This window comes from Cygnus olor, chromosome 29 (genome assembly GCF_009769625.2).
Source record: "Cygnus olor isolate bCygOlo1 chromosome 29, bCygOlo1.pri.v2, whole genome shotgun sequence".
In the NCBI taxonomy this organism is placed as follows: Eukaryota; Metazoa; Chordata; class Aves; order Anseriformes; family Anatidae; genus Cygnus; species Cygnus olor.
Window position 1 is genome coordinate 837,187 of NC_049197.1, and position 22,179 is coordinate 859,365.

General features: G+C 40.5%; 2 protein-coding genes and 1 long non-coding RNA gene across 7 annotated transcripts in view; 1 reads left to right on the forward strand and 2 right to left on the reverse strand.

Annotated features, from left to right (window-relative positions):
* Nucleotides 1–76: 76 nt before the first annotated feature.
* On the reverse strand, nt 77–14,041 carry ATF1 (activating transcription factor 1). 3 transcript variants are annotated; one of them, XM_040539784.1, is made up of 8 exons: nt 13,658–14,041; nt 9,311–9,427; nt 7,367–7,495; nt 5,505–5,605; nt 4,352–4,482; nt 3,349–3,528; nt 3,087–3,246; nt 77–2,680 (listed from the first exon to the last, which is right to left on the reverse strand). In XM_040539784.1, the coding sequence occupies exons 2-8, from the start codon at nt 9,419–9,421 to the stop codon at nt 2,536–2,538; spliced, it is 957 nt and encodes a 318-aa protein (XP_040395718.1). In that variant the 5' UTR covers nt 9,422–9,427; nt 13,658–14,041; the 3' UTR covers nt 77–2,535. The 3 variants fall into 3 exon arrangements, with proteins under 3 accessions (XP_040395718.1, XP_040395719.1, XP_040395720.1); XM_040539785.1 differs by having other exon boundaries at nt 9,355–9,427; nt 13,658–13,939; XM_040539786.1 differs by lacking the exons at nt 9,311–9,427; nt 13,658–14,041 and adding an exon at nt 9,142–9,180.
* Nucleotides 9,435–13,228, forward strand: LOC121061254. Its single transcript, XR_005815009.1, has 2 exons — nt 9,435–10,129; nt 12,892–13,228. It is a non-coding gene; the product is annotated as an uncharacterized LOC121061254 (long non-coding RNA).
* A 1,955-nt stretch (nt 14,042–15,996) lies between the features above and the next one.
* DIP2B (disco interacting protein 2 homolog B) overlaps nt 15,997–22,179 on the reverse strand; it is a 68,436-nt gene continuing 62,253 nt past the window's right edge. For all 3 annotated transcript variants that reach the window (XM_040539644.1, XM_040539642.1, XM_040539643.1), the window contains 4 exons: nt 21,585–21,659; nt 20,804–20,981; nt 20,496–20,619; nt 15,997–19,979 (listed from right to left, as the gene is read on the reverse strand). In XM_040539644.1, the coding sequence (XP_040395578.1) occupies nt 19,727–19,979; nt 20,496–20,619; nt 20,804–20,981; nt 21,585–21,659 (630 nt within the window). In that variant the 3' untranslated portion in view covers nt 15,997–19,726. The remainder of the gene's footprint in view (nt 19,980–20,495; nt 20,620–20,803; nt 20,982–21,584; nt 21,660–22,179) is intronic.

Sequence of the window (22,179 nt, forward strand, 5' to 3'; positions counted from 1 at the left end):
AACGTTATGTCTGGCAGCACTACATAGTTGTTTCACTTGCTGAATACAGAAAGAATTGGCCACCATATTTTATACAGTCTTAACACTTGATAGCTTTTTTTATTATTATTCTGTATTACAAAAGAAGGTAAAGGAACAACAGCACACAGTGAGGATCAAAATACCATACAGAGGAGTTATCAAATTAGTTTCAGTACTGTAGGTCAAACCCTCTTAAACATATGCCAAATAGCGTACACACACCTGATGGTAGACAGCAAAAAAGTCCAATTTTCTGAGGTGCTAAGCACATCCCGTGGTGTTCATTTTTCCTGAAATTCCACTGACAGAGAGAAGGAGGCACCGAGCACCTCTTTCGGAGCAGTTTACTAATGTAAGGACTTTCTCAACCTTGCTCATTATTTTTGATGTGAAACAAAAGCATTCTTTTTTGACATGATTGAGAACACAAATATATACTCCAGTTTGGCCTAAAGGAAATGTATTGTGGATGATGTCCGTAACAATGTTATACTTATAAACTTTAGGAAAAAAAAATATTATAGCCTACTAACAATGTGATTGTGGAATGCAGTCTCTCTCATACCATTTGCAAAGAGCTCTGCTTGCTAAGAAGCCCATTAATTCAAAAATGAGTAAAATAAAAAATACTGACTGACCATATGATAAGCAGTACACATCTAGGGAGTGAGTACATCTTTTAATTTCATTCAGATCTGAGCTAGCACAACACACACACATAGCTCTAACACCTTTTTTAATAGCATAGTCCATAGTGCAATTCCCGCTGACATAACTGGAAGCAGGATTCAATCCTAACTATGGAAATAGTGTATTTATTATTCATGCAATAAGCACTGCATACACATTTTTCTATTTCACAGAATCACAGGATCACAGAATGGCTGAGGTTGGAAGGGACCTCTGGAGGTCATCTGGTCCAACCCCCCCTGCTCAGGCAGGGTCACCTAGAGCCGGATGCCCAGGACCACGTCCCAGAGGGCTTTTGAACACCTCCACAAATGGAGGTTCCACACCCAAAAGAGTCCCGATCATGTCAAACATCTAACTTTCACCTGAAACAAATCAAAATGATAAAAACTAGAATCTCTGAGCAATCAGACCTAATATGCAGATATCATCAACTGGGGGGGGGAGCCCTGATCTCTTTTTTCCCAATACTTGTTAAGATCCGTTTTTTGTAAGTTGCCTACAGACATACAAAATTAATTCAAATATCTCCTACACCAAAGAGGATCTCATTTGACTTTGTACTATCCATAAAAATATATGCTTGAAAATCTGGTTCACAAAATATTTCATTTGTTTACTAAAATGAAATATATAAACTGTCAAAATACGTATATAAACTCAATTTCAGAATTTGTAAAGATCACAATTTAGCTACAAAATATACCAACCATCTACCTGTTTTCAATAGAGTATTTTCTTACAAAGATACCATTACTTTGCAAAATATCGCTTACCTTACAAAATTAGTCTGGAAATTTTGCACTACTTTCAGCATATAAACCACATATTAGAACCTCATTAAACCCTTTGGTATATATCTTCAATTTTTTTCTTTTATCGTTCTTTTATTTGGTTTAAATGTTCCAAAGCACAGTAGAATCTCCAGACAGAATAAGCAGTGCATGTTTAGTTGTATATATAATCAGCATACGATTTATTTTTCAATTATAGATGTTTATCATGCCCAGCAACTAAGAACGAACTATTGTAAAATCATTCTCCAGAAACTTTCGTTCACCATTACTCATTCTACAAAACTGTACTTTAAAATAATTGGATGTGTTGAATTCTCTTAAGTCAAGTCAACACCTTATTTAATGTGCCTCAGACATTTTCAGGACTAGGCCTCTCACTGCTTTCTGCAGATCCTTTCCAAATTTGATAAACACAGCAAACATTGGAAAAACAAAACAAAACAAAAAACTTTTAAACTGTCAGCTGAAAAAGAGTAAACATAATTTATACCTCTAGCAAAGTATTAGCTTTTTTATCATCTGCACCTGTAAATAACAACTTACAGGTTAAAATAAAAATATTTACATACAAATAACTGAAAGAAAAAGTAAGGATTGAAAAAGAGTAAGAAATCAAAACATATACTGGTTATAAATGTTACTAATAATGTTAACTATGGCAAGGATTCCATTTCATCCACATTTTAATTGTTACCAAATATTGCCCCCATTACAAGAGGTATTTGCAGAAATTTTCAAAGAAATTCTAATCACCTGCCTGGTAAAACGTGAATGTCCTTTTATTGTAGATGCAATCTCGACTTTATAAAGTTTCCAGTTGTGCCAGCAGGAATTTTGGTGAGGTTTTCTTGTTTCCTTTTTGTACTTTGTCACCAACTTGTTGTAAATAAAATCTATATAGTCTTTAAGTTGTGAAATCTAGGTAGAAAAGTTTCATTTTTGACCTTTCATCTAGTTTAAAAAATTCAGTATAAAAAAAAAATTCTCCTCTGAAATTTACAGTCCACAAAAGTTTTACCTTCTTTTCTTACACACTTTTATGACAGTAAAGATCTTTCAAAGTTTTTAGCTCTTCAATTAGAGTCTTGTTCTGGTTTTCCAGGACTGCAACTCGATTTTCCAGACATTTAACATACTCTTTCTTCTTTCTACGGCATTCTCGAGCAGCTTCTCTGGAACAAACCAACAGAAGTAATTGTTTATTTTATATCAGAGATTTCTCTGTTTTACAAATGTTATGGTACTGACCAATACAACAGGAGAGAATTGGCACTGCAACCAGGAACAAAAAGTTAAATCTACAAAAATTTAGGTGGAGAGCATGAAATTTAGCAGTATTCGGTAGCACGCATGGTAATCAGTCTGCAGTGGAGAAAATAGTTTTCTCCAAATTGTGTAGGACAGAACACGCAGCATGTTTTGAACAAAATTTCCAGCGTTTTCAGTCACTGGATGCAGCATACCATACCAATGGCACAATCAGGAACGTTAGCTTGCAAGACTGATAATTTGTCCTTTGAAGATGTATTTCAGCACATTAAGCTAACATATCAAAGCAGCCCAAGTGCACTTACATACCTGTTCTTCATCAGCCTTATTTCTCGTTTCAACTGCGGATCGTCCGTCTTACTTGTCTGTGACGTCAGAGTGACAGGAGATGTCATAACCACAGTCTGAGGAAGGGACGTGGTCGTTGGTGTGGTGCGGATCTGGTACGTCTGCATGTCTCCCGATGCAGCTGTTGCGGTAATATTGCGAGACGTCAAAATGTAGTAGTGTTAGAAAAATGCATTCGCGTTACTGATCAGTATTTCTAACCATTTCCAGAAGGCATACTCACTCTGCACTACCACCTGGTTGCTGGGTACAAGTATCTGTTGACCATCTGATGTTTGTGCATACTGCAGTATTGTTGTCCCAGGCTGACTACCACCAGCATTTGTCATTGTTAACGTCTGCAGACCTTGCACACCATCTGTACCGGGGCTGGCCAGCTGTAATCCATTTGCAGCAATGGCAACTTAAAGAAAAAGGAACACGCATGAAAATATTTGTAGCTGTAAATTAAAAAATACAGATAAAGGTAAATCTGTAGGGCATACATCTCTTTCAATTCTCCAATCTGTATCTCAACCTGCTGCTGAAAAATATTCCCAATTTTGAAAGGCTTTTTTCTTCTCTCACCTTCAACTACCAGATCTTGTTGCTGTTCTTACTAAATGTTTGGGGTGTAAGTGGCAAGGTGTTGGTAGTGGGGGAGCTACGGGGACTGCCCCGTGCCAGCTCCACGATGGACAAACCGCTGGCCACAGCTGAGCTCAACAGCAGAGCTGGTGGCTCCTCTGGGGAATCTTATTTAAGAGAGGGCAAAAATGCCAGACAGGCAAAGGAGCAAGGGGAAAAAGAAAAAAAAAGTGAGGAACAGCAGTACGAACGCCAAGGTCAGAGAACAAGGAGGAAGAGCAGGTGCTCCAGGTGCTGGAGCAGGCATTCACCTGCAGCCTGGGAAGAGCCTTTGGGTATATAAAATGGTATTTTTACTGACCTCACATTCGGACTAAATCTAACACTAGAAGACTGCTATGTGTTTCGTTACAACATCCTTTGAATGCTTTGTCTGAATACGCAAAAATTAAGACAATGAATCACAAAGTTTATCTGCAGTCTTTAGACACCAGTCTAGTTACATGCAGTAAGAGTACTAACTTTACTAACTATAAGATAAATAACCAAACTTTTTGAGTTTCACCTTACTCTCAAATATATAACAAACAAATAAAGAAAAAGTCTGTATTTTGAGGCAAGTTTAGTAAAAATTTGTCCACGTATTTTGTACAACTTACTGTACTGTCCAGTGCTCGTCTGGTAGATAGGTGTGGGAACAGACATAGACGTAACAGTAGAGACACCGGGACTTTCCTCATCTCCTTTTCTATCCCGTGTATCTTCAGAAGAAAGATCTTTCAAAATTTTTCTATTTAAAAAAAAGTTTATCAGCTGCAGTAGTAGGCAAAAATTACAAATTACAGCAGTAACAGTTGCAAACTACTACCCCTATTTTGTATTACACACATGAACACTAGCATTTTGATATAAAACAGTTGTAGGAATTAACAAAATTCTGTATGAGGTTACTGTCTAACTCTTTCTGTAATTACACTTGTGTAGTTTATAAGTTCTAGGTTTTTATTCAACTATTTGAATCATTTTATCAGCTAAGAGCAATTCAAGTCAGCTACTGATTCATAATAATTTGTATTTGTATATGCAAGTCCATGCAAATTCCAGATTTTCAATTGTTATCCTCTAGAAGTCTTAAGATGTTTGGACTGGTAAACCTGTAATGAAAATCTGAACCATTTACAGTAGATTTCAGCAATCTCCAGAAAAAATGTGTGCTAAAAACACTTCATACTGAAGTTTCTCTAGTACTGCCACTGCATCATTTCATTTCAGTAAAACCTGCATCAGAGTTTCCATCATAAACATTTTCCAGGGATTATAACTGGCCTATTAAGAGATTTTACTGATTCTCTCAGGAATAGGCTTTGTATATCCAATTAAAACCAGTTCGCTCTGTCTAGAGTCAGAATAAACTAGAAAGGAATAGGTTACTCTGGAAAAGTTTAGAAGTTAGATCTTTTGTTCTGTCACTGGTAACAGCATCAGGTAAATTCATGGACTGTCTAACACGTGTTACTTGAAATGCTACACTGTAGTATTTGACTGTACTCCTCATTTCAGCAAAATGACATAACTGAGTAAAACTGCTGCTGATAAACAATTTTCCCTATACCACGTCATCCTGAAGTTGATCTCCAGTTGGTTAAGTAGAAGCTTCCCTGGGGCAAATGACAGCTAACATGGCTAACAGATCCAATGCATGTTTCAAGAGAAAGAGAACAACTTAGAGCTTGGACTATAGGAAGCTGTCAAAAAAAAGGTGCTATTTTGGTTTCAAATAACAGTACAAAGTATATCACATACAGCACTTACCGATAAGATGGACGACGTGCTAAGATACCCCGAGCTTTCTGTGAAGAGCCTATGCTATCTGATGAATCCTGAGAATCTTCACTCTCAGACAAAGAAGATACCTAAAAAACACTTCCCATGTGGTTATCCTGTACACTCCAGAAAAATACCCAGAACAGATTACACATTTTAATTTCAAGTGAGCTAAAGCAGCATGAAAACCACATAAATGCAGCTAATTACATAAATGAAAAAAAAAAAAGATGGAATTCTAGATTCAGTGCTATCTAATATTTCTAGCAATTCCCAAATACATTAGTAAGGTCATAATGAAACAGAACATACTCGCTTTAGAAGCCAAAGGCTGCAAACCTATTAACTCCCTATAAAAAGAAAACTCAAGAAATTCTCCTAAGATATATACTATAGCAAAAATTGAATCCTTTAGTATTTTCATAAAAATCTTACGAGCTGATGCGGTCTGAAAAGGTGAGCCACTCCCACATTTAAATTTGTCTAAGGAGGCTGGGGTAATGGCAGCAGGAACACCATTTATGTACGAAGACAAACATACAAAATGCTTCAAATGTTTTATGTAGACAGACAAGCAGTGTATTTTGTTGGTCAGAATAGGAGTCAAATGAAAATAATATTTAAGGCTGCAGCATATCAGGGAGTAAATATGCAAAGTATTATCTACAATTTTCTCCTTATTCCACTCTGTTCTCATCCAGTTGGCAAGTGTTCATTTTTTCCCTGAAGCTCCTTATTAAATACAAACTAACAAAACATTTATTCGTACTTATCTGTGTGCCAGCAACAAAAACTCAACAAGAATGCACACGGCTCTGGGAAAAGCATTTCTTATTTAACTGCTGCTACAGAGACAAAAAGAACAACCTACCAACAACGTTTTAAGAAGTTGCTCATGTATTACTTTTTTCCCCCCTCTCAGCAACAAGGCCACAACGTTCATAAATTACTAAGAAAAACACGAGAATATATTCAGTGGGGACCCTGCAATCAGAGCATGATAGGAAAGACTTCAGATGACCTAGTAGAGCAGATGCTGAACTGTTTTCAGCAAAGCGAAGTGTTTTCTTTTCCCTGATCTGATGTGATAGGAACAATGACAGCTGAAAATGCAGTCATTATAGGTTTACTTTTTTATTATTAATTTAATGTCATATGAATAGATAAGCACAATGCAAAGGATCGGTGACAAATTAATGTGTTTTAGCACAGTTCTTCCAGTCACTTGACAGCTATTTCACAATCTAACTTCAGCGTCATGCTGCCCAGAGGGCTCTCTGCAGCCAAGAACTGAATGAAGTAGCAGCAGCCTCGACTGTAAACTCCCTGAGGCACCCCTCTGAAGTGGCTTGTGAAAAAATCATATGGCAAGTGAGTAAGAGACACAAGCAGAATGCTTAGGTACCGCAGAAATGGAGCCACAGCATACATGAGGTGAACAACCAACAGCCCATCCACAACCGTTCAGGCCTACCCGTTCCAAACACATTTTCTTCACGGAGTTACTCTGTGCTCTCCTGTTTGGTTAAAACACACCAGGTGCGTGCCTGTTAGCAGCACCAGCTAGGGAGTTGGGGGGTTTTGTTTTGTTTTTTATCAAGGGAGGTGGTGTCATAAAGTTTCATTTCAACTCCAGTGGCAACTTTGGTGCTGCAAATAATTTCTAGCCTAAATATTCATTAAGAATGACGTGTCCCCACAACACGTTCACTGGGGTGCTTACTGCCTCTTACAGTAGGGCCAGAAAGGCTGCGCTGTGGCAGACCTAGCTGAGTCAGACAAGCCTTTACAAGTCTTTTCATGCACATAGAACAGGATTCTTGGTTGTTTAACAGACGTTCTGTAGTTACCTGCACTGTTTGCACCTGGGGTGAGTGGATTACAGAAGAGGACTGGGCTGTCTGAATGACTCCCTGGACCTGGACTTGCTCTCCAGGAAGCTGAACAACTGTCAGAGGAGCAGGACCTCTCAGAGACATCTACAAGAGATCAAAGGCTCATGAACAAAAGCACATGTTCTCCAGCGTTCAGAACATGTATATACATGTAGGAAAACTAGTGGAGAACATGCATTAGCAGAAGCTGCTTTTAAGTCCAATTAAGTCACAGAAGTTATCCTTTAAAGATGCACATTTTTCAGATACGTATCTGCATATGAAAAGGCTGAAACAGTTACTTGCCTCAGGTTAGGGAGAAAATCAAGCATGTAGCATTATGTGCAAATGATTACAGTGCTGCAACTTAAATACACGCAGTTCGAAATGAACCACAACGAAGCAGACTTCTTCAGAACCACAACCCCGAGCCTAGCTGAGCGTGACTGCTTCCATATAACTTCATCAACGCTTACTGATAAAGGCACGCACTTATGGCAGTTTATCTTTTTTAAGTTTAGATTCCATTTTAAGAGCGTCTTGGACTCAGAGGGTAGCAGCACGACTAACTGCATAGTTGGTGCTCTCGGATTTTTTTAAGCAACCTTTATGAAGCTATTGTTCAACGACTTCAAAGAGAAGAAATCACAAGAGCTAAGGACAGCGAAAGCTGACCCATCTACTTAGAAAGTTCAAGGCATAAGGGCTGTAGGAAAGATATCAGAGCAGAAAGAAAATAAAGGAGGCAAGGTATAGAAGCTCTGGCCAAGGAAGAAGAACAAAGAGCAGATTTTTCCACGTAAAAGTGATGACATCTCTTTAACATTTTACTCTTTCATGTTTTGCAACTATCAATTTAAATGAATGTCGTAGTGGAAATCTAGGCTTAATAATTACTACTGCAGCCCCTGTATAAAATTATGTAAAATAGAATTATATTCTAGCAGATTTGTTTTTTTATGTGGATTTTGCACAAGCCTTCACACTTAAAATTGATTAAAGTTATACACGTAGATGCATAAGCAAATAACCAGTTTCCTCAACAAATTTCTTCACTAGCTTTATTAATCTGGAATATATGAAAAGATGAAGGGATCATTAAAACTCAGACGGATAGTTTTTTACTTAGTACTATTTTTCTCTCATAATACTAAGTTCCAGTGGCAACCTTACATAAAACCAGATCAGATAAACAGCCTGTAAACAGACAACAGGATGCCTGCTGTCTTTACCTCACGTCGTTATCTACATTTTGCAGCAAAATCTAAAGCACCTCCATAAGGTAAGCAGTGGACAAGCTGCAAAATGTTGTTTCGTAGGACTGCTGCATGGCTACGGGAGCAGATTTACCTAGAAAAAGATGCTCTTTCAGATACAGAAATTTGAATCATGAGGAATTCAGGTTAAAGCTCTGAAAGTGATGTTACCTCCTGGAAACTATGTCAAATTTCCAACTTCATATGCTTTATCACATTAAATATATTCAGGTTGGGCTAAAATCCAAGTGTTTCCATGGTGCTGAGCACCCAGAATTGCCATTGCTACAAAAAGAGCTGTAAATGCTTCTTCTGGAAAAAAAAAAAAAAAAAAAAAACAACAAAAACCAACACCCCACCAGGCCCTCAATTCATTACCGAGCAGCTCCTCTAGGTCAGGCTGATGATGGTGTCAGAGGACACACAACCTAAAAGAAACATGGGGCTGCGTTTTTGCATTTCACTAGCATTAATTCTGCTCTTTTGAACACACGCCATTTCATTAACTGTGCCGTCCATCAACAAAGTACGTTTTTCTCAACCTCCGTTTGTTTTTTTCTTCTCCGCGTGTTTCTAAAATTCACGGATGAGTATAGCTTGCAGTGCACAAAACCGTGGCTCTTAACTACCTCAAATGTTTGCTGAGATTTGGCCCAGGCTTTACCTGTTGAGCAATATGAGAGAGCTGAGCTGCCTGTAGTGTTGTACCTTGTACGGCTGCTGTTTGTGAAGGCGTCACGGAGCTGTTACTGCTGCTCTTGTGCACCTCTTCCATAATCAGCTGCGAGAAAAGCAACCAGTTAAATTCACTTCATGACAAACGCGAACCGGAGACAGGTGCCCGGCTTCCACGGACGTTTCGTCGAATCTCCGGGCATCCTGCTTTGAGCCTTATTGGCACAGTTTTAATTAGCTTCGTTAGCATGCCACCTCCCCGGCCCTCCGGGTTCAGAGCGGCGCGACCCGCGGGGACCCGAGTCCCGCTGCGCCCGGCAGCACCCGCGGCTCCGCCGACTGCTGGCCCTGGCCCAGACCTACGCCGCGACGGAGTTTACTGTCAATATATCTCCTGCATCTCCTGGGTTTCAGCAAAAACAAGCCACATCACGAGAAGTAGGAAGAAAACCCGAACGAAGCGTTTTTATTAACGAATACCCTGCCATAAGGGAAAATAATTTTCCCTATTTCACCCGAGCTGCCACCAAACCTGTACTGAAACATCTGAGGGGAGACAAAAACAAATCGGGGATCCAAAATCAAAGCATAAAGAACACGGATCTGAATTATAAACCCTGCAGAAGTAACTTCACCGCTTCATAATGAAGCCGCTAACACTTCTCTCCTCTCTAAGATTTTATATTTAACTGCTCAACGCGACTTGACAGCAATCCCCCCCCAATATTGGGGGATTTGGTGATGTAAAAATGCATGCTTTTAGGTGGGGTGAGTGGGTGGACCAGCCTAGAGCATTAGAAGATGATCGGTGAGTGTTAAACATTTTGTCACAGAAGGTTTAAAACTGTTGAAAGGACAGTTGCTATGAGACTGGAAATTACATTTCTTTCTGTGGAAATGTGAGTCATTGATTTTTCCCTACTGAGATAAACCACAGCTCTCGCAGCCTGACGTATACTTAGAGGGTAAAAAGTCAGCGCGCACCAAGCCCAGGATCCTCTTCCTGCAACCCTTACTCATCTGAGGAGTCCCCGCGCAAAACTCCTCCGATTCGGTACTAAAACCGGGCTTTGCGGGGAGAAAAAAAGCGAGGAGCCCCCGGCGGCTCGGTGACACGCGACGCCGCGTCCTGCACGGCACGACACAGACGTCCGCCACCGAGCCAGCTTCCCAGCGGGCTTCTTTCTGCGAATGTAAAGCCATTCGCCCTCCATCTAAGCTGAGGCAGCAAAAGGACGGCTGCGTTTTGGGAACCCACGGGAGCTCCCAGCCCCCCGGAAAGCTTCGGCTCCTCTGAATTATCCCGGCCGCCTCTGCAGGAGCAGGACGCGGGGCGCTGGGCGCTGCTGCGGAGGAAGCCGGGCGGCCCCAACGCGCGCTTTGCAGCTGCCTGCAGAGCCCGCTGGAAGGCCTCGGAGGCTGTTTGGGCTTCTTTTTTTTTAAAAAAAAAAAAACAAACAAAAAATGGAGAACCGGAGCAATTTAAACAGCTCGAAGCGATAAGGAACAAACGGAATTAAATGCATGGATGTGTAAGGGAGGCATGGATGTGTAAGGATACCTGCTACTGTTGGTCTGGGGATTTTATAAAGGAAAATCTCTGCCTTATACCTATGCAAATGGGGCCTGTATCAAATGTTACAAGTAAACAGGGCACTGTCAAACTGAAATCCAGTCAACAGCAAAAATTAAAATAAATTTCCAGTGCTACAGCAATACCCAATTCATTTCGGTAGTGCTAAACCACATTCTCTGCCTTCCCCTCCCTTTTACTGTTTTTCTCTGCCCTACTGCCCCATGTAAGACTCACAACAGCAGCAAAATTGCCTGCAAGAAACAATGAAACTGATAGATCTAAAACCACCCAAAACAAACAAACCGGGGAGAAAGCACAATGCTCTTTGCTGATCTGTCTCTCCGAGGTGTGAAGTCCTACTTACAGGAAAAAAGATCAAATATTTCCCATGATAATGGCGCTTTTTCAAGTTTACTTCCCCTCTGCTTGCTCTCTGTAGAATTTCACTCAACATCCATCCAGCAGCTATTTTGTACATCCAGCTAGCTTATTTGAGCAAAATAAGGACCATAAAAGGGGAACATTATTATTGTGCCCTACATCCAGAAGTAGCGATACGCTATTTGGCCTTGCACGGCTGTCACCCAAGAAGTCCTACACGCCCCTACCCCGTGAAAACAACCTCTCCTGCTGGAAAAAACGTGACATTTCTTCTGGAACGGCCGCCTGTAAGCACCTGAAACGGTGATTACCATCTACCAGCCTTCAGAAAGACAGGTCTCGTGACACACCTTGGCCTGCAAGTTCTCAGCTTAGAAGAGAAGGACCAAAGGTGGAAGACAGACAAGGGTTTCACCGTTTTCCACCACAGCCAAAACTACTTCCAACAACAGGGTGCACCTTTCAGCTGAAAGCAGCTGCATGGTTTTGGGCTGAAGGAAGAGTTCTGCCACGAGGAGCACCACCGTGAGGGAACTCAGAGAAGAAATTACCTGATGTTTTATCAGTCACAAAACACCACTCCGATCGGTAGGACAGCCATTTTTTATAACAGGATAGGTAAGAGGGATGTTTTTCAGAACAAACACACCACCTCTGCGCAGCTACATCTCAAAGTGCTGTAATTTAAACTGAAAAGCGTTCTGCAACAGCTGCGCTACGAGGAACGCATTTGTTTTAAGACTTTTAAACTTCTGAGAATTGACTCGTGCAGCCAAACAAACTCACTGCACCTTAAATGTGAGTTCCACCTCAAACACATCTTCCTTTCAAACAGGAATGGGAACGTTGCGTTTCATAGTGGCCACATTTAAGTTCTCATACGCCCGCCTAGCAGCACATTCCTCAGGTTGAACCACCACTCAGGAACCGCTACAAACGTGGCTGCAAGGAGCATCAACCAAAAAAGAACAAATATGCAAACAAACAAAAATCTACAACTTTCACTAAAAACACTCAAAAATGTTGGAGAAGGTCCACTTACAGACACACTGCAGCCTGTGCAGTAACTATCCTCAGAAGATTTTAAGTCACTCCCTGTTTCAGTGTCCCAGCTGTAAGCAGCATACTGATTTCTTACCCTTATTATTTGGGTTTTGTCTGTTTACAATACAATTATCTGAGAGGCGATTGTCTCTAGTTAAATGCTCATTACATGGCTACAGATGAAGCTTCAAAGCACAGTCTACGGGCAAAGAAGAAAATAATGGAAGATAAAAGCTGTACGTTCAGGCAAAGAGACACGAGCTCTAGTGCGTGATCTCTGAAGAAAGAAACCAAATTCTGGTTTGCCCTTTTAAATCCAACAGGTCAGAGGCCCATTTTATATTTCAGTATTTAAATATTTTAAGAGGCAAGTGACTTTTTTAAAGACTTTATAAAGTCAGAGATCAAAGACGAGCGGACACAGAAATTTGTTCTCAAATACTAAGTATCGACAGTCAAATATTGATGTATATCACAACAATTTAAATGTTTTTTACTTTATTCTGCAATTGAGACACTCTGGGAAAGTTTTTTCATCCAGAAGCCTGACAGAACTCCATTTTTTCCAGGACAGAAGCAAATGACAGCGCATCCCACGAGTCCATGCCAGAAAGCCAGCGAGGAGACCTGAGTCAACGTCCCCACTTGGAGCTTTGGATCGTAGACTACCCACATGCAGAAAAATACTCCATGAAACTTGCGGAGTACTTTCCATATGTGTTTTCTTCCACTCACCCCCCTGCTCCTGCCTTCTACAGCGAAACAAAGCTGAGTGAGCACTGACAAGGAGCTTGAGGAATAAAACCCCGCGGACTAAAACTGCAGAGGTGATGTTGGTGTGCGGGATCTTCGCCCTTCTGAGAGGCAAACAGCAGCGACACACGGTTACGAAACAATTTTCACCCAGAACCAACGCGACACCACTGCCTGGAGGAGAGGGCTCAGCAAGGTGCACGCGAAGGGAAAAAAAAAACAAAACAAAAAACCTTGCGGTGACCAGCGGGCGACCAAAATTTCTGTCAGCGAGCCCCAAGGAACCGCGACCACCGCCGCTGTTAGGGCATAAACGGAGCCGAACGGGAGCGGGGGGCCGGGGGCGAGCGGGGAGCAGGGCGAGGAGGGGCCGAGCACGGACCGAAAAGGGACCGAGAAGAGGCCGAGCAGGGCGAGAAGAGGCCGAGGAGGGACCGAGCCCCCCCGGGCGCCCCCTCAGGGGCCGAGCTCCCCCCTGGCGCCCCCTCAGCGCCCGCCGCCCCCCTCCCCCCCCGGGCCCGCTGAGGAGAGCGGCGCGGCCTGGCCTAGGCCCGGGGGCGGCCTCCCGCGGCCCGTTCTTACCTCAGAGGCCCGCCAGGCCCCGCCGGTGGTGGCCGAGCGTGGGGAGAACCGGAGCCGCCGCCGCCGCCGCGCCCGTCTCCGCCTCAGGGAAGCGGCGCCGGCGGCATCGCAACCGCGGCGGGGCCGCGCGGGACGGGGCGGGTGGGCGGGCTGCGACCATAGAGTCCCCGCGGAGGCCTCCGCCTAGAAATCCCCACCATAGAGTTCTCCCAGCGGAGAGCCCCGAAGGCGGAGGCTAGAGCGGCCGCTCTGGGCCCGCCTCCCCTTCCCCCCCCGCTTCCTTCCCGAGCACGGGGAACCATAGAGAGGCGGAGGTAGAGCGGCGCTGCCGGCCCGAGAGCGGGAAGGCGGCGGAGGTCCGAGCAGGCCGCGGCCCGGCGCTTCCTGGTCAGGGCCCGCCTCAGGAAAAGGCTCCCTCCCCCCTTCCCCCTCGTTTATTCGCCACAAAAATTTGTGTACAAATCCAAAATAAAGCGCAGAAGTGCACAAGCAGGAGGCCTGTTCAACATAGAAAGACAGTGCATGGAAGCTGAAACAAAAATTCTATAATACCTTTTTTTTTTTTTTTTGTAAAAACAAACAAAAAACCAAAACTATTCCTGCAAAGGAATTAGGAATTTCAGTCATGGCACATTAACTGCTTTAGACTAAACAAAGGTCAAGCAGAAAGGGTGCAGGGAGAATTTTGGCTATACCCCATCCCACCCCAGAGGTGGGTTACGGTGGCTTTTTTCCCTTAAGGCGAATCGTAAAAGCAGCACCAAAGTCCATTAAGGAACATACTCTTTTCACAAAGATCACTTTTTGCAGCACAGTAGGGAAATTTAGCTATTTTTGTAAAGGAAATGTAAACTCAGTCATCACCAACGGTAGTCTCTCCCGTGATTTTTAACATTTCATAACAGTTGTTCTAGCACAAGCTGTAACAGACTGTATTTAAAAAGGGTTTTGATTAAAGCTTTAGTGTAATATGAAGGCAGCTGTAAATAAGCTCATTATCAGAAAGGGTTGCCAAGGTCTGCAACCTCTGGAAGCCTTACCCGATCACCTGAACCGAGTCAGCGGAGGCCATGGAAAAGCCTGGGAAATTCAGCTTCCAGGCTCAGGTCACTGCAGCTGTACGGGGTGCAGGAGCAATGATGTCCTTACCCCTCTCCTGAGTGGCAGGGGGAGGCCGTCAAGCAAAACTTAACACCAGTTTCCCAGTTACTCTAGGTTGCTTTGGTACAGTGCATCCTGACGCAATTGTGGAGTTTATCCCAGAGAAAATACTGGGCCAAAGAAAACAAGCCACAGTATATGAAGTTACCACAGAACGTGCCTGAGCCAGAGTTGCGACAATTGAAAAAAGAATCTTCAAACACTCAAGAAGTGTGGTCACTCAAATCTAAGTGTATTTACAAAAAGGCAAGATTTATTGGCTTTTTCAACTTCCTTGATTAATATAACAATTCAAAGTATTCCCACTCCCCCACCCCATTCTCCATTTATTTATTAAGAGGTTTTCTCAATATCAAGTAATTTTAAAATACAGGTAAAATTTAATGAAAGTGAAACGTGCTCAGAAGAAACCATGGTAAAATTGCCACTCATCATTTGTAGTAAATAATGTGTTTACGTATATTCTTACCCAAAAACATATAGCCATTAATAGGTACATACAGAGGCAGTAGCTGGTGTTAGATTATAATCTTGATTACATCCTCTCTGGTACTAAACTGTATCTTAATATCTATGAGTATTTAAAATAAGTCTTCATAAAAACTCCACGGTTAGTTTTTGACAGCAGAGATTATCAAATGTTAAAACTCAAATGCCACCAAAGTTTGTCTCATCTGCTCAATACAAAGCCTTACACAACTGCTTTAATCTTCCAGAGGACAGAGAACCTCAAATCTTGTTGGGATTTGCAGAGGTTTAAGAGACTATAAATCTCTCACTGAATCCAGTTCAAAATGAAACATACCAAACCTGAATCTTAACCTGAAATTAAATAAAGAATATTTAATACTACAGTAAAATATTAAATATAGGTAGGCCATGCTCAAAATTGCATCTAGTTCCTCCTCAAAGAGTGATCTCAGTTATAACTGCAATTTCAAAAGCTGTAACAGCCTCCTGCTGCAGGTACAAAAAACTCCACATCCTGCCATGAAAGTGAAGTGCAGGGAGCTCAGCTCTTCACAGGCTCAGGTCTCGTACATTTCTATATACATTTGATGAAATGTACTTGCAAAAATACTTACAAGTTCTCCCTTTCACCAGGATAAATACTAACCAATGTTTTGCTTCTTACAAAATCCTTCGGGGAAACAGCAGATAAAGAACTAAGCAAACAATCAGGCATCAATATTTATTAACACAAGACAAAGGAAACACAATCAATGCGTTAATGGAACACTGTCCAGCCAGATGTTAAATTTAAAAATGTATATCTAATCTAATTTTAAATAAATAAAAACTTTATACATAATTACATAATGCTGTAGTCTGAATTTGACAATGGTAAATAGGTTGACAGAAATTAAAGAAAATTGCATTTAGGGCTAAAATTTATCGTTTTTACAACCTTTTAAAGACAGTTAGTACGACACATCTTAATTACATTTATTTAAATCAGAAATGCAGTGCAAATGTTAACAAAACAGGACTTGAAATTACCTGTACCCACATACTTTGCTTAGGGAATATTCATAAACAGTAAGACATACAAAATATTTTAGTTCCAAGTGGTAAAAAAAAAATCCTAGATTAAGTTTCATTGCAGCTGTTAGCTTGGAATCTGATGGACAACGACAGGAAATAATTTGTCCTCTGCAACTAGATAAGCTGCAAAGTCAAACGGGCATGGAGAATCTGCTTCTTCGGACTCAACACTTGGTTCAGCAGTTATGGAGAAGAGCCCAAGTCTGAACCTGAACATGCAACATCAGAACCTTCAGTCGCCCTGCCAATTTTGTGAAGTTAATATTTCATTTTGTTCTCATATGGAATGACACCAAGCAAGCACTTTGAAGTGAAATGGTCACATCTCTTGACAGCCCTCCAAGACAACCAAATAATCATTTATCAGTTTGGAAGAACAAACTGACCCTGACCTCAAAGAGGCTAGCAATGAAAAATACTTAGCACTTAGTGCTGTACAGTTAGTTACCTCACAGGGATGTTGTAAGGATTAGATAATATCCTCATCTACAGATGAAGAAACTGAAGGAGTGAAATGACCTGTTGAAGGCCTTGTGGCAAGTCATTAGCAGAGCTGGAGTTAGAAATCAGGGTTTCCAGATTCGCAGCTCCATATTACTACTTCTCCAATACACTGCTTTTCACTGCGCCAAACATAGACAAAAGCATTCAATGAAATCAAAACTGGCCAGCTTCTATATGTCACTTACTGGCAATCAAACGTAGAATGTTGTCTCATTCTAAGGACAGGACTGTAAATTTAGTTCTCTAACAGAGAAATGTAATATACCAAAGCAAAGATTAACAGCATGAGTAAACTTGTGAGATGAAAACGCAAAGCGTAAGAAACTAGCAGATACCTAGCCATATAAAAAATGGGAGGAAATCAAGTGTGCCATTTAAAAATTCCATTTCAGAAAGTCAATCTGCCACATACTGGAAGTCTGATCAAATTAATACATCCACTTTCTATTTCTGAAAAAAATGGCAACTAAAAATAAAATACAATCTTAGAATTAAAAAAAAAAATCATTTTTGATGGACAAATGTGGTAATTGTTGAAAGAATTTAGATAAAGCTTTAATTTCAGTAAGAAAAAGTCAAGGCCATCTTTTTTTTTCCTGAAACGTGCAACAACAAAGTGAAGGCTATACTGCAAGTCACTTTGCTGTGCAAGAAAAATTAAAAAGTGGTGCATAACAAAACAAGGAGATTCTCCCACTTTGCTGGCTGAAAACGAGTAACAACTTCAGTGCGTTTTGCACCCTAAATAAGTAGTTGCAGTACCAACTGTATTAATCACAGTTACACTTGTCACTTTCCTTACTTCGTGGCCAATTCATTAAAACTAAATATACAAAAAGCTTCATGTGCAGGTAGTTTAGGACACACATAATAAGAAACTAGACACCGATAACAGAAAACCTGTCACATCTATGCTGCAGCACAATACCACGACAATTTCATCTGTGATGTTGTCTTAATCACAGTAGCAGATAGGGAAAAAGAAATCATTCAAAAATATGCACCTGTGAAGTGAAGCCTTTGTAAAGAACTCAGCTTGAGACTTGCCATAATAACTTGCAGTTTCTAAATCTATTTCCCCACCACATATTTTTCAAAAATATTCAGAACTTCCCATCTAAATTTTAACACTCCTGACCTCAGTCAGAGCTAACAGAATGCATCAGGAATTTTTCAAGTACAAAACTGGGATTTGCTTACAGATACACTGTGTTCTGCTCTGACAACTGCCACAGGATCTTCAGAGTTCATACTATAAACCTTTTAAAAACTGCCTACAAATTTTGAATGAGGTAATGTGGAGCATTTTAATAACAAGTTTATTTACACTGTATACCATATTTGACTCAAAAAAAACCCTGCTGCGCTATCTGGTATCAGCTCTCATTGCTTCCAAAGTCATATTTTCTTAACATCCATAGGAATTTAAAAGATTATTAAGGATTACATGAAAGAAAGGTAATTATGAGTCAAAACTTAAAACACTGTCTCTCCATTAGCCCAGAGTGCAATTGCTTACCAACAACAAGAGCGTGTTCCCACTACTCTAGGGCTTCTGCTTCTTTACAGTTACTAATGTGAAAACCAACAAAGTATTTTGAAGTTTGGAATATTCATTTTCATGAAGTTATTTAACGATGATTTACCAGAATTACTTTGTTTCATTTTTGTGCCTCCTCCTGTAAAAGAAAAATTGCATTCAGCCCAAACCCCAGAAATTCCTAATTGTTTCTAGGGAATGTTTTGAAGAACTCTGGGTTGTTGTCTCCCGGTTTACAGTAAAGCCTATCTGCAATGTTTCTTGCTATACCTAGAGGGAATTGAATGGAATAATGACTGAATTGCACAGACAGTGAATTTAACTGTGTTGACCTATAGGACTTTTTTTTCCTTTAAACACAAGGTTTCAGAGGGTGGAGGCAGAGGCTGTAAATTTGCATCATTTCAGTTAAACATTTTGGACTTAGCACTGCGATTTCTGCCAGATTGCATGTTACTGTTTAAATATTTCAGCCTCACTTATAGAGATGTGCCTTCAAATCATAGGTTTCTACATGCTATGACACACTTCTGGCCAGCAATAAAAGACTACATACTGAAATAAGAAAACTTGTGTAAGATTTGTGTATCTCACATTAGTTGTCTAACCAAATGTAATTATGCTAAGGACCACAAAAGTTACCTGTCCTTAAAAATGTCTACCTTCAGCTGTCATCATTATCCAAGTTAATTTTCTATCTAAGTGAATTATGTATAATAATATTTACATATTTAAAATATAGGCTTTTTTTTAATTCAAGAAATATCTATATGAATAAGTAACTCTTAGATTCCGTAAGTTATTGATTTGGTCATGGCACAATTTTAAATAAGTTGTGTGATCCCATGGAATGAATAGCTACAGTACAGATGCAAAGTACATTTTATATAGTAGGGAATTGCTGAACTCTGATGACCCTCCTCGTAATAGTTTATTATCTTAACTAAATAAACCCTCCCCTTAGAGAATCCTAAAACAGTATTAGATAAAAATACAAATATGTACAACGGATGAAAAAAGTAACACTACAGTAAAGGCCTTAGGAATTTTGCAGTTCACACGCTTGTCAACTTTGCATTTTCTAATAAAGCTAATATTTCAGTAAACTGTTACAAATGTTTTCCATTGTCTACCACATTTCCTTTTGTCCACTGGTAGTTAATGTGATCTTAATACCACAGGATGAGATGAAGGGAATATGGCAGCAATCTCAAACTTTATATCAAGTATTAGTAATTTTCACCAGCTTCATTTCTATAGCCACCCTTTGTCGTTTGGTGGTCCTGCAAAGTTTCTGAGCATCAATTCCCCCATACACGTTACATGTTATAAGCTACATATATGGGGTCTAACTGATCCGCTAGAAAACTGTCACGGAGATGCATTCGTTGTTTCTCTCCTCTGGAATTGATAGGAATAACTCCAGGATCAACTACCACCACCACTCCCACAATTAGATAATGTTCTTCCAGGACCACATTTGTAACTAGAGGGACTAAATCCAGGGCTTCTTGTTCACAGCCACACAGCTCCACAACAACCACAAGCAAGTTGGTCCATGTGAACACAGCACTGTAGTTAGAAAGAAAAAAAAAGAACAAAACCAGAAAATCCAGTTATTTTCACAAAGATCCAAAGCTTATATATTTTTTTTATCCTTAGATGGAGTTTACCACCTGCTTCACATTGTATTTCAAAACAACCTAACTCCAAGACCCAGTCCCAATGTATGAAAGATCAGTTCAAGCACATCTCAGTACTACCAGGTTTGATAAACGAGCTAAACGCTGCCTTTCACTAACTCACATAAGAATGGTTCTTTAAACCACAAAGCAGGAAATAGTAATTTCTATTTTGAATTAAGGCTTGTGAGAAGAGATTCACAGAGTCAGCCCAATATTATTCTGATCTATGGAAGGGAAAAGAGATGGATATGAAGATCTCACAACTTGATGATAGTAACACAAAGTAAGTGTCTGTCTTTGCCTTCTGGCCACCCCACTCCGCCCATTAAATCCTGCATCTTTGGATAAACATTGCTACATTCCATCTAGGTTAGGCTGAATTCATTTTTCACTGCTGTTTTACCATTCAGCAATGCTTCTGTGCGTTCGAGATACTGAAGTCTCAATATCAATTGGATGGTAACGCAATCCCCTCAGTTCCAGAGTTTCATCCAGTGCTCCAACAACATACAGTGCATCATGGCGCTCTAGAGAGGAGAAATGGGAAATGAAACGTATGCATACTATGAAAACAGAAAACGGCAGCCAATAAATGGAATTTGGTTAAAACCAAGGGTCTCCTGTACCCCAACACATGGATCAGGACTCATTTGTTGCACTCCATGAAAGAAAACTCTCCATGTGAAAGACAAAGACTGATTTCTGCCATACCTCCACTGGCAGCTGTAAGCTCTGTCCGACGAACAAAACCAAGGTATCCAGTCCGAGCCCAAAGCGTCTGAGCAGCATCACCAAAGCTCAGACGAGTGTTGAAATGATCAGCTTGAAGGGTTTCATTGTCATAGATGGTATAGTAACCACTGGCTGTGTGTGGACTATTTACCCAAATCTGTATTAGAAGTGGAAAAACTGTCAGATCTACACACTACAACAACAGAGCATGTTTTGAGTATTTAACTAAAGCAGATAATAAACTGTAATGAGGAGGTTATAGTTAGGTATAAAGATATCTAAGATCTTTCAGGTCCAAAAGTATTTTGCATTTAGCTCAAACCCCCAAACATCCTATAGGATATCAAAAATGCACCTTGCAGATCCTCTCTCCTAATAACTGTAAGCTGAGGCCTGAGTAATTCTTATAAATTACTGGATTTTTATAACATGTGAGTCCAACAATTGATGGCAATCGGTCAACACAGATTAAATATACTGGTGTGTGATCGAGATACGGAGAGCAAAATGTAACTTAGGTCTATTTGGAAGCCAGTAAGATTTAGAATAGAAGAAGCCTTCATTTCTGGCAGGTTTTCTTTTTCTTTAAACTTAACACTAAAATAACATCCCCTAAATCTGAATGCTCCAGCGATAATTCAACATAAAAAGGCTTACAAGTATTGCTACTCACCAGCAACTTACGTAGTTAAAGAGAGAGAATATAGATCAAGAAACAGACAACAGGAGAAGCTATCCAAAAAGTAAAACCTGTGCTTACCTCTCCAAGATGAGAATCTCCTAGAGGCCCTTTTGTCTCAGGATTAACAATGACTACTTTGACTCCAGGTAAAATCTAAAGGTCACAAAAAGGAATATACAATCAGTATTAGAATCACCTTCACACATAACTACAATACAAAGGCTGTTCATTTACCTCCACAAAGGCATGATTTCACCCATGGAAATTACAAACACGTGAAAACACGCTAGGGCATGTACACTCCAGGTACTACAACAGAAGTATTTCACGTCCGCAGAGCCACACAGGAAAGGCATTCTAGGCCTGCAGATGTTGCTAAACCTTGATTTTGAAGACTTCAGTGTTAAAAATTGCAAACATCTGCTAATTCATTTAAAGAAGGGAGTAAGAGCTACAGTAAATCCCAAATGGAACCTGATTTCAAGGATACAGTGGACACTTTTGATATGATTCATTTACTGTAAACAAACAATCCTCCAAATAGTTTCATGCTCATTATAAACCAAAATAACCTCCCGGAAGAGCAATGTAACCACCTCTTCTCATGCCATGGCACAATACCACCTTTCCTAGCTACACATCAACATCATCATGAAGGGCATAAAAAGTGCTG

Coding starts and splice junctions, on each gene's coding strand:
- ATF1 (XM_040539784.1), bottom strand. CDS start 9,421: ATGGAAGAGGTGCACAAGAGCAGCAGTAACAGCTCCGTGACGCCTTCA. Junction 7,496..9,310: donor TCTCTCATATTGCTCAACAG/GTAAAGCCTGGG, acceptor GATCTCTTGTAG/ATGTCTCTGAGAGGTCCTGC. Junction 2,681..3,086: donor ATAAGGCTGATGAAGAACAG/GTATGTAAGTGC, acceptor GGTTTGTTCCAG/AGAAGCTGCTCGAGAATGCC.